General features: G+C 38.7%; 1 protein-coding gene across 1 annotated transcript; it reads left to right on the forward strand.

Annotated features, from left to right (window-relative positions):
* Nucleotides 1–1,548: 1,548 nt before the first annotated feature.
* Nucleotides 1,549–2,616, forward strand: LOC133061600 (olfactory receptor 7A17-like). The gene has a single exon (XM_061149570.1). The coding sequence runs from the start codon at nt 1,549–1,551 to the stop codon at nt 2,614–2,616; it is 1,068 nt and encodes a 355-aa protein (XP_061005553.1).
* The last annotated feature ends 10,132 nt before the right edge of the window (nt 2,617–12,748 follow it).

Raw genomic sequence — 12,748 nt, forward strand, 5'->3', positions numbered from 1 at the left:
TCTCAGAGTTACTGAGATTCTATCTCCCTGGCTCTGAGTCCTTAACATTCCCACCAAACAAAATAGCTCTCTACTTTCAGGCTGTGATTATATTTTTTAGTGAACAGTGGCTAGGATTCCTGGTTCTCATCCGGGATACCCAGGTTCAATTCCTGGGCAGGGAATTTAGATCTTGCTTCATGCCACTGCTCACTGCTCCCTCACTGAGATCGTAGGGGCTTATATAAGATGAAGGCTCACAGTCAGGGGTTGGTGATGAGGAACAAATGTGCAAGGATCTTATCTTCTTCCTCTTGTATTGTTTCAAAAACAGTCATAGGCTGGCATCAGTAACCTAGTAATTGAGTCTGGCAGTGAGGGGCCTCTATGACCTTCTTTCTGATATGTGAAAAGAATCCAAAGGGGGAGAGTGCTGTAAAGGTAAGCACTAGATAAAGGATGTATTTAGCATAGAGTCAAAAGATAGTCAGGGTTAGAGTTAGGGTTAGACAGGGAAGCCTGGAGTGCTGCTGTCCATGTGGTCACAAAGCGTATGACATGACTCAGCGATTGAACAACAACAGCAGAAAAGGATAAAAGATGCAAAATGTAGCTCCTGCAGACTTTGGGGGCAGAAAAGCAAACTCAGTTAAAGACTACAGATTAGGAACAGTTGAAATAAAAACTAAAGGATGTTCAGGCCTACTCACTGTTATCCATATCTGCTTGATTCTTAGGAAAGGGACAGGAAAAACTCACTCCCCTTTTTTCCCATTTCACTGCAACATGACCCACACTGATATTAAATTATAACTAACATATATATGTGTATATATACACACACATATATGTATACATATATAGAGATTGGTTTTGGATCTATCAGTTTTGTTTCATATAGTCTTCTAAAATTGAATTTCGTAAGTTCTGAAAGTACATAACATTGATAAGGGGACTCCGTGTCTTGAAGCTTCAGCAGTAGCAGGAAGGCCATCTCATTTCTCTACATCTTCTGACACCATCTCTCTTCTCTCACTCTCCTGCTCATGTCCCTCATTAGAGTGACTTCGTTTTCTGGACTGAACCATCTTACATGAGCACTTTCCAGGCCCTTGCACTGGCTCTTCCCTTGCCAGGTACACACTTTCCCAGTTATGCTCACGTCACTGGCTCTCTCCTCCTTGCAATCTGCTCAAATATCACCTTGTTCGAAGTTTCTTCCTGAACATGTAATTAAAAATAGCACCTTTCCCTGACTCTGTCTATTATATCTGCTTTATCTTCGTAGCATCAATAACCATTGGACACACTTCCTATTGTTTTTTATTTGCTTCTCTTCTCCATAACTGGATCTTGGAATTTTTGTCTTTCAGAACCCTGCATTTATTGCATGTACAGTACCTGGTCTTTGTCTCAATTCAAAACAAATTCCTCAAATACATGAAAGAGTTTCTCATTAAAGACTTGAATACATGACATCTTGAGGAAAAACCTGCTAATTACAGATGGCACAGGTAAATCCCTAAAAAGATTCAAATCCATGAACAAAATACTGAAATTAACTTCTTCATGACAAAAAATATATGGTCCCATTTAAAAAATGTGAATAATGCCAGTTTGTATGAAATCAGTCATGCTATTTACCTGGTTCCTGGTAATCATACCCACCGTGTAACAGCAAGGAACCAAACAGGAAGCTCAGAATTTCTTCTCATGGGGTTTTCAGAGTCACCTGAACTGCAGCCCCTCGTATTTGGGCTTTTCCTCTCCATGTACCTGATCACTGTGGTTGGAAACCTGCTCATCATCCTGGCCGTCAGCTCAGACTCCCACCTCCACACCCCCATGTACTTCTTCCTCTCCAACCTGTCCTTTGTAGACATCTGCCTTACCTCCACCACCATCCCAAAGATGCTGAAGAACATTTGGACACTGAGTAAAGTTATAACCTACAAAGGCTGCATTATCCAGATGCAGTTTTTCACGCTCTTTATAGGACTGGACGTCTTCCTCCTGACTGTGATGGCCTATGACCGCTTTGTGGCCATCTGCCACCCCCTGCGCTACACGGTCATCATGAGCCCCCAGCTCTGTGCACTGATGGTGCTGCTGTCCTGGGTCATCAGCATCCTGAACTCCTTGTTAGAAAGCTTAATGATGTGGAGACTGTCCTTCTGTACAGTCTTAGAAATCCCCCATTTTTTCTGTGAACTCAATCAGATGATCCAACTTGCCTGTTCTGACACCTTTCTCAACAATTTGGAGATGTATTTTAAAGCTGTGTTTCTGGCTGGTGGTTCCCTTATATGTATCGTTTACTCTTACTCTAAGATAGTTTCCTCCATACATAAAATCTCATCTGCTCAGGGGAAGTATAAAGCATTTTCCAGCTGTGCATCACACCTCTTAGTTGTCTCGATATTTTATTGTACAGGCTTAGGTGTTTATCTTAGCTTGGCGGGTACTCACAGCTCACACTCAAGTGCAACAGCCTCGGTGATGTACACTGTGGTCACACCCATGCTGAACCCCTTCATCTACAGTCTGAGGAATAAAGACTTAAAGAAGGGTCTGAGAAAACTCTTTGGAAAGGTGATTTTATTTTTTTTTTATTATTTTTTTTTTTTGGAAAGGTGATTTTAAAAGGTCCTATTGTTATAGATCTTAAGAAGTACCTGTAGTAGCAGAGCTCAAACATTGAACCCAGTGTTGCCATTGTTTGGTCAGATTGGGGAAATAGAGGATGCTTCTTCTATTTTTCTTGAAATTTTTATTTTGATTTCAACTTTATACAATTTATGTAACTCACTTTTATGCTTTGTGATGTCTGATATCCAACATTTCTCCTTTTTAAGTTTCCTACTCTCCCGAATTTCCAGTCTTGGATATGAAACATTGGAAATTCCCATTTATCTCAAGGTGCTACATGGATCTCTTAAGAATAATTTCTCCTCAGATGAAATAGTAAGGCTAGAGTGAGCATTGTTGTCTTTTGCTTGACTAAAAGAAGAGTTATGCATTATTCAACCCCTATGGGGGAAGATTGCTACTTTTGGCATTCACAACTATTAATAAGTTTATAACAGGGGAAAACTGAGAATGTAGTTTTAATTTTTCTCAACATCATTCTGTGCATATTCCTGTTCTAACTACTCTTCTTGATAATACAAGTTTTAAATTACTGGTTGTTATCACTGGTCATAGCATATTTTTCTACTAAGTAGGATCTTGCTGTCATATAGAGCTGGTGTCCACTGTGTCTTCCATCATTACTGGCAAATACTGATAATATACTACATGTTTCCAAGTGAAATCTACACTGAGAGACACATATGAAAAAATAGGTTGATATAATATGAACTTAGACTTCACTTTATATAAGATGAAGAAAAATATGAAAGTCATGCATTTATTACTTTTCAAAAATCTATGTTTTTCAGATGATTCATAGATTCATTAAAATATGGACTATGAGTATCTGTTTGAAAGGTACGTTCTTTAAGTTGAAGGACTGGTGGGATATTTTTTTAAATTATTTTTTATTCCTGATTAGAAATTTCCAGTGCTTTCAGTAATTATTATTCTTTCCATTTCTCTTAATAAAATATCTCCATCTATTCATAATTTTGTCAGACCTCTATGGGGGCAGAGAATGAACAGTATTAATAATACCCATTAAGTATCATCCTCATTATTAAAGGATGACACGTAGAAAACTCAGATTCTCTTCAGGTATGTGATTTGGGGATGTAGGTGTTGTGCAAACATCCATGTCCTTCCAACCTCGCCATGGGACATCAAAGGGACCCCACTGGAGCAATATGAAACAAACTTGAACAACTGAGTGATTATGAATGTTATCTTCAACTATCAGAACAAGTTCCTGGAATACATAGAATTAGTTTATTGTTATAGCTCTCAGTTTCATCCAGTTTGATTATTTCATCATTTAGTTATTGCTGCATACAAACTTGCCTAAAATAAAATTGTTTAATATAGCGTCTCTCTTTTCAAACGAGATGGAACAGTGTGAGGTTGTTCTGATCTCTGCAGAGCTTCTCATGAGTCTCTAGTCAGGCATGAATCTCCACCTTGTATTTCAAAGGCTCATCCACGATGTTGTGTATAGTTGTACTGTTCTTCTGTCTTGAATTTGTCACTGAACGACTTTCATATGTTGAGGTTAAGCTTCTAATCTGCAAGGGGAAATAAATTTCTTAAATGTGAATTACCTTAATTTGACTACCTTAATACACACATATGAAACCTTAATTTTTGTCAGTTGGAAGAGATATCTCCCCTCCCAGTCAGCTGTGACTCAGCTATATTTGCTCCGGATCCTACCTTGACATGGACATTACATTTTTAAAATTCTAATAAATTTATTAAAGCAAAATTACAAGCAGTAAGCTGTACTCATTTAAACTGTACCAGTGGAAGAATTTAGAAAGTCATATATTTTTTTTATTTTTATTTATTTATTTATTTATTTTTTTAAAATTATATAAATGACTTTCTTTTCTTTTTTTTTTTTTTTTAGTGGGTTTTGTCATACATTGATATGAATCAGCCATGGATTTACATGTATTCCCAATCCCGATCCCCCCTCCCACCTCCCTCTCCACCCGATTCCTCTGGGTCTTCCCAGTGCACCAGGCCGGAGCACTTGTCTCGTGCATCCCACCTGGGCTGGTGATCTGTTTCACCATAGATAGCATACATGCTGTTCTTTTGAAATATCCCACCCTCACATTCTCCCACAAAGTTCAAAAGTCTGTTCTGTATTTCTGTGTCTCTTTTTCTGTTCTGCATATAGGGTTATCGTTATCACCTTTCTCAATTCCATATACATGTGACAGTATGCTGTAATGTTCTTTATCTTTCTGGCTTACTTCACTCTGTATAATGGGCTCCAGCTTCATCCATCTCATTAGGACTGGTTCAAATGAATTCTTTTTAATGGCTGAGTAATATTCCATGGTGTATATGTACCACAGCTTCCTTATCCATTCATCTGCTGATGGGCATCTAGGTTGCTTCCATGTCCTGGCTATTATAAACAGTGCTGCGATGAACATTGGGGTGCACGTGTCTCTTTCAGATCTGGTTTCCTCAGTGTGTATGCCCAGAAGTGGGATTGCTGGGTCATAGAGTCATATAACAGTTTAGAGTATGTACTGCCTGCTTCCACTTTTATACAACTTGAGAAGGTATATGATAATTTTACTGTTTTCTTAGGTATTTTTTACAAATGCAATTCCCCAGCGCCCCTTTCCCTACTTCTAAAGGTAATATGAAAAAAATTAGCATAATTTGTGAAGAAGGATGCTGTGAGAAAATCTGAAACTATAAAAGTACTTGTGTAGTCAAAAGAACACATTCAAAATTATGAAGTATGTACATGTGTGTGTTATTTATGTATTTATTCTCTCAATTAAGCACTTGTTAGGGATAGAGTAGGATAATTAAATAGTTTAGAAATATCACTAGAGGGTTAAAGATAGAGAGAGGATTTTAAGGGAGTTTTGGAAATATTGTAAGCTAATGACCACTCAAGAAAATAATTTCATAACCAAGCAACAATATCCATATTTAGTTAAAGAATAAGACAACGGTTTAGGAACTACATATTGTTACACAAAGTCAAGAAGAGAATGGTCCTTGAAGAGTAGCATTTCTGCATGAAGCCAAGACATGAGGATAGGTGAAAAGGGAAAGAAATTAGGTGAAAGCAGACATTATAATGAAACTTGAAATTAATAACCGTATTTTAGTATATGTCATCACTCTTTTGCTAATATATTATTTCAACAGCACCTTGAGAGTACTAGTTAGACCACAGAGGGTCAAAGTGAGGCAGGACATAGATGGGCTCCAGGTTAAACATTTACAACTGGCCTCCTCTTTGCATTTCCTGAGACAAGAGATAGGTGGGCTCCAGTTCAAGGCATTTACAATCAGCCTTTTGTTTGACCTCTGAAATGGAAGTGATAACAGAAACAGGGTAAATAGCCAGTCTTCACCTCTTGTAAACACCTTAATGTATAGACATGGTGAAGACAAAGCAAAGGATTAAGGGATCTCCACTCCCCCCTCCCCCTTTCCCCACCCCTGCTTTTAGGACTAGGGAGACACTGCACATGCTCAGAAAGTTATTTGGGGGTCAAAACTCAGGGGATGACGCCAGGCCATAAAGAGTCTTGCTCCTCCCAGAAGCCTTCACTTCGAGATCTATCTTGGCTGAGGGGTGGGGGTGCACCCAAGGGAGAGTCCCAGGGTAGGTCAGGGTGGAAAAAGAGGCCAAATAATTGGCTGAAGGTAAATAAAGACCAGAGAGAACTGACCCATATAAATCACTTAACTGACACTTGACTGTGCTCCTCCTCACTGGGGGGATGCCCACACCCTTTCTCTCCAGCTGTGCATCTCTGCCTTGCTTCTATCTTAACTAAAAATGCATTTCTCTATGTGCTCCTCCACTTGTTGTTCATCTGTGTCTCTAATTATAAACTTTGTACCTGCATTTACAGGTGAAGTTCTAGAAGTCAGAAGTCAAAACTCATTTATTGAGCTGCATATAAGATGTCTGGGAGATCTGGGATCCATGCGGACACTCTAGGGAAGAAGGTCTTGCCTTCCTAGATTACTTTCTGGAGGCATCTCCATTCCTTGTCTCATGGTCCTTCCTCATCTTCAAAGCCAGCAGTGTAGCATCCTCAAATCTCTGACTCCAATTTTTCTTCCTCTTTCCTCCACATTCAGAAGTCCATTGTAATGACTTTATACAAACCAAGGTAATTCATGGGGCTTCCCAAGTGGCTCAGTGGTAAAGAATCCACCTGCCAATGCAGGAGTTGCAGGTTCAATCCCCAGGTCAGGAAGATCCCCTGATGGAGGAAATGGCAATCCACTCCAGTATTCTTGCCTGGAAAATCCCATGGACAGAGGAGCCCAGTGGGCTACCATCCATTGGGTGGCAAAGTCGGACATGATGGAGCACACACAGCTTTCTGTTGGTCAGCAGTTTGGCATGTAACTCCCTTCAGGGTCTGTGTTCAATCAAAGGCCTATTACAGCCTCTGAAACCTGAACAAGACTACTTCTATTAACTTCTGCAGTAATTTGCCTTTATGTATGTATATAAAAAGTTCTTAGGATCAGGATGTGGACATATTTTTGAGGCATTTTTTCTGCCTATTATTATAAACTATTTTCTTGATGTATGTGATTTGATGCAATTCAAGAGCAAACTCTGGGAAATAGTGAAGGACAAGGAAGCCTGGCATGCTGCAGCTCATGGGGTGGCAAAGAGTTGGACATGACCTAGGGACCAAATAAACAACAAGAATCCTTATATAAAGAATCAAAGGAGGTGGGAGGGGGGATCAGGATTGGGAATACATGTAAATCCATAGCTGATTCATGTCAATGTATGACAAAAACCGCTACAATATTGTAAAGTAATTAGCCTCCAACTAATAAAAATAAATGAAAAAATAAATAAATAAAGTTGATTCAAAAGAAAAAAAAAACAGATTTTATTACAACCTTTGCAGGGAGTCAAACCTTTTGCTTTCAAAATTACAGACAAAATTAGATTTTCTTTTGGTGCAGAACACCTAAACTCACCTATGACTGACTCACAGTCACAGCCTTGTTACTCAAAGTGTGCCCACAGACCGGGACGTGCAGCATCGCACCCCAGCAGCTGTTGGACATGCAGGGCCCTGGGGCCCACTGCACAGCTGCTTAGCTGGAAACTGTAGCTGAATTAGGACCCTCAGTGACGTGTGTGCACAACACACTTGGAGCTGTGTGTGTGCTCAGTCGCTCAGTCGTGTATGACTCTTTGAGACTTCACGGACTGTAGCCCTCCAGACTCCTCTGTCCAGATTTCCCAGGCAAGAATCCTAGAGTGGGTTACCATTTCCTTCTCCAGGGGATCTTCCTGACTCAGGGATTGAATCCGCATCCCCTGCATGGATAGACAGGTTCTTAATCGTTGAGCCACCTGGGAAGCTAGAAACTTGGAGCAGCGCTGGTTTAAAGGGTGTTTATCACCTTCTAACTGCTAACATTTTTGCAGGACAATTATCTGTGTTGAGTCCTGTCCTGGATATTGTGGGTGTTTAGCTGCATCCTCTCTGACACATATCTCCAGGATCAAAACCCAGTTCTCTGACTGGGAACCATGAACCAGAGTTTGAGAACTGGAAACATCCTGATAAAATTCCAGTCAAGACTCCATCCCAAAACAAGTTTGTGATTTTTAGCAGAATGTGAAATTCCTCTGAACCTCACTCCTGAAATGGAGGACGGAGTTATAGTAGTACCACCTCACAGAAGAAGCTTCTCTGAAAATTAAATCTGATAATCTCCGTAATGTGTTGAGGTACGTTATGGTATTTGGCAATATCTAAATATATCTCACAACTTTCAAACCTTTTTAAATGAAGGGCTAACTGGTAGCTCTTAACTTCAGATATAATATGGAATTCCTAAAGGTTTTAGCAAAAGGGTCAGGATGTCATGGAGTGCACTCCAATGTTTTACATTAAAGGGACACAATAGTCCCTCTCAGAAAGAGGGAAAAAAGCTTTTCTAAGGATTTCCTGAGCTATGTCCCCACCATAGGTCAATGCTTTATCGAACCAAGAGACATAGTCACAACAGTTACCTGAGTCTCAGAGGCTAGAGAAAACTTAAGCTCAGGATTGGGTTAAAGTGCTGGGAGATTTAGATAGCTGGAGGACAAGAGAGTTAATAGAGAAATATTAATACAAATTTAGTCCTTCTGGCTTTATTACCTGGTCTCCTGAGAACAGAGAATCAATAGGGAAACACACCCTTTCTGTCCAGACCAACTCCCTCAGGAATTTCATATGCTTACAGGTCATTGTATTAATAACAAGAGGGGAATGTATGTAATGAGAACTGTGAATATCTCCTCTGCTGTGTCCCTGAACTTGTACAACCTGGGCATGGATGAAACAAGTTGTTGCTTTTAGAGTCCTAAGACTGGTGAAGGACCAATGCATGGCCCTTTCCTGCTGACTTGTCTGGGGACAGAGCTTCAGTCTCCATCATCAACCATCCAGGAAGGGATTCAGACTCCTACATGAGGTCCTTCCTCTCAGCATTCCCATGCAGGTGAGTCCAAAAGCCCAAAAGACACTGCAGAAGAATGACAAATAGAATGAAATCCAAGAATGATTACCTGAGAGAATGTTTACCTCAGTTCATGACAGAGACCATTGTGGTTGTTTTCTTGCTTGATTAAAGTATCAGCATATTTTAATGATGCTAAAAAGAGTAGTGAAAGTAGAACTCAGGAAGACGATGATCTGTGATGTCAATTAAATGTTAGGAATGGAAGCCCCATTAGAAAATTGGGGAGGAACATAAATCCCTTCCAGTAAGAGTAGAACATATGCCCAAATATCTTAATTAGCTGGAATAGAGAGATAGGCTATTAGTTGGAGGGCTATAAAATGAAGTTAAAGCATTTCTTTTTAACTTTTAAAATGGAGCATATTTACATAATGCTTCTGTAATGATGAGAACGTTTCACACCAAGAAGTGCTTGCAGATATATCTTTGCAACAGCAGGTGCGAGAGACATTTTTCACATTATTTTCTGTGGGAAAAAAAAGAAAAAATTCAGATGTGTAAAGGAGGATACAGATGTGCTTACCTTGTAACTATCTCATTATCTGAGAGGATGAATATGTATGTGGATTTATTGATCATTTAGTTTCTCTATCTCAGATTATTTTGTGTGAATTTTTTGCATTAGTATAGGCAGAGAGGAGAAATTTTCTGTTGTTACTTCCAATCTTTCAAACGACGAATTGTTATTTTTTTCTGTTTTTTTTTTTTTGTTTGTTTTGTAACCCCCATAGACTGGCTGTTTGCTATTTAGCTCTTTTATGTATGTATAGGGGATGGACAGGGAAGTCTGGTGTGCTGAGTCCATGGGGTCACAGAGAGTTGGACACGACACCACTGAGCGACTGAACTGAACTGAACTGAAGGGGCCTTCCCAGGTGGTGCTAATGATAAAGAACACTCCTGTCATTACAGGAGACATAAGAGATGCTGGTTTGATCCCTGGGGTGGGAAGATCCCCTGGAGGAAGGCATGGCAACCCACTCCAGTGTGCTTGCCTGGAGAATCCCTTGAACAGAGGAGCCTGGCGGGCTACTGTCCCATGGGGTCACAAAGAGTCAGACACAACTCAAGCGACTTAGGACACATGCATGCCTGTACATGTATGCATAGATGCATCTGAGAGGAGTTGTGAGTGTACATAGTTTTCATGTGATCATTGTATCAATCAAGCACATGCACTCCCTCCACTGCTTTTCCATTTTTTAAATTTTTCTGAAAGAATTGAGTTTTCAGGTTAGAATTCTTCACTTGTAAATTCTTGTTTTAACAAAAATGGCCATGAAGTAACTACATCTTTAGTGCTAATTGAGCACCCTATTTAATTTCTCCAAGTCTTTATATTGCTGTTTTCCTTTGCTTTCTTTTGTTTTGCTTTCCACTGTGTGTGTGTGTGTGTGTGTGTGTGTGTGTGTGTGTGTGTGTGATTAGATCTGTTTCTGAAAGTTGCATCAAACCTGGCATTCATGTGGAAGGTATACTTCATTACCATTTGACCAAAGATCACTTGCGTCTTCCTAAAACAAATAAAAATCCACACATATTCATGTAAGAGGAAATAACTCAGGCAATGCATTCTCATTACATTTTAAAATTCATTCTGTTATAGTCTTTTTTTTTTTTTACCAAGTCTTGGCAATTTAATTTTGTGTTGGTGACCCATGTTGATGTTGTTAAATCATTACTATTTAATATTTCTCTATAATTTTCTTTAGATTTTCACCCAATTTTGTTACATACAGCTGTTTTGAAACCACTTGACTTAGACTAATTTCATTCTCACTGACATTTTGTCCCATAAATTCTTAATTTATTGTAAAACATCTCTTTGTATACTATCTACATATACATGCCAATACGCTTTTATACAGATGCATGAATAGGATCCTTTGCACATCAAAATTGCTCCTCATGTTTTAGTGAAATCATTTTCCCTACCTTTTTTCCTTCTTAATAATTTCTCATAGACTTGCCTCCAATTACTACTTGAATGACTTATTATTTATCTGACTGTATCATGGGTTTCCCAGGTGGTTCCGTGGGTGAAGAATCTGCCTGTAATGCATGAGCCACAGGAGACACAGGAAATGTGAGTTCGGTCCCTGAGTTGGGCAGATCTCCTGGATGAGGGCATAGAATCCACTCCAGTATTCTTGCCTGGAGAATCCCTTGGATGGAGGAGCCTGGTGGGTTACAGTCCACAGGGTCACATGGAGTCAGACACGACGTCCGTGCACACACATGCAGAACCTGCATCGTGTGCCTGTGTTACTCTCCCTTTGATGGTCCTTCACGTCTTTTAAAATTAAATCACTAGCATATCAATGATACAGAAACATAAGGTAGTGAAAGTCAGAATCTAGCTGTGACTGTGGTTGTCACCCGTGGAGGGCTCAGAAGAGGTTAGAGATATTGCACAACATCCTACAAGGCACAGGACAGATCCCATCACAACAATCTGGATCAGAGGGCCAGTTGTGCCAGCACTGGAGAATCCTGAGTTAAAGCACATCCACATTGTGAATAATTAGAGATGTCTTCAGATTTTCCCCTAAAATACTGTCATTTTTGCCAGAAGAGTCAGAGAGCACTCCTTTGCTACTAGTTTGAAAGTTCTTGGCTCAAGTTTTTCCCAAGATGATGGTATGTAAGAGCTTCCTTGTTGTCTTCATAAACTATATACTGAGTTAGAGAAAATTTATATATTTAATATATAAAAATATATGATACAAAATATATTTAATATTATATAATATATATAATCAAAATGGTGACCAAGTAAATATATTTGATTTGCCTATTACTGTTATATACTCATATTATATGCCCATTTTCCTACACTAAACAGACTCTCAAGTAATTTTTACAAATTATGTTTTCAAATGACATTTAATAATTAGCTTTTTATTTTTAAATAATACTGGATACACAGGACATTACAGAAAAATTCAGAAATGTCCCATGAGCTCTTCACCCAATTTCTCCCAATATTTAAATACCATAATATCAAAACCAGGAATTGACACTGGTACCATCCACAGATGCTCTCACATCGTAGATATTTCAGATAGTAAAATTTCTCCAGTTTTATGTGTGTGTGTGACTTTTGAGGCATATTTTTGGCCATAACATTTAAAAATTTAATTTAGTTGTACATCTCTATTATCTCACTTCTGAGCATCTTGCCTTATTTATGATGATTTTACACAGCCATCGATTTTATATGTAGATTTCAAGATATTAATCTAAAATATTTTGGTTACTCTTACACTGGGGCTATAATTGTTCTAATATTTTATTAATATTATATGTTGGGGGGAGGGCAAAACTTCATTTTTTGCTAAATAGTTATGCCAGCTATTACCGACAATTCTATCCTTCCAAAGTTAAATAAATGTTCATGTATACCAAATGTTGATATAAAATGAGAAATAAGTCCTGATTCATTCAACAACAATAAATGAGCATTTGCTACTTGAAAAAAACATTATATGAACATTACATAGTATATTATTTTACCTATAGGTCATTTTCAGTTTAATTAATTCTTATTGACATCATAAATTATTTCTTGTTCCTTTAGTTTTCAATACTTCCTTTA

The sequence above is a fragment of the Dama dama genome, chromosome 9, assembly GCF_033118175.1.
Source record: "Dama dama isolate Ldn47 chromosome 9, ASM3311817v1, whole genome shotgun sequence".
NCBI lineage: Eukaryota > Metazoa > Chordata > Mammalia > Artiodactyla > Cervidae > Dama > Dama dama.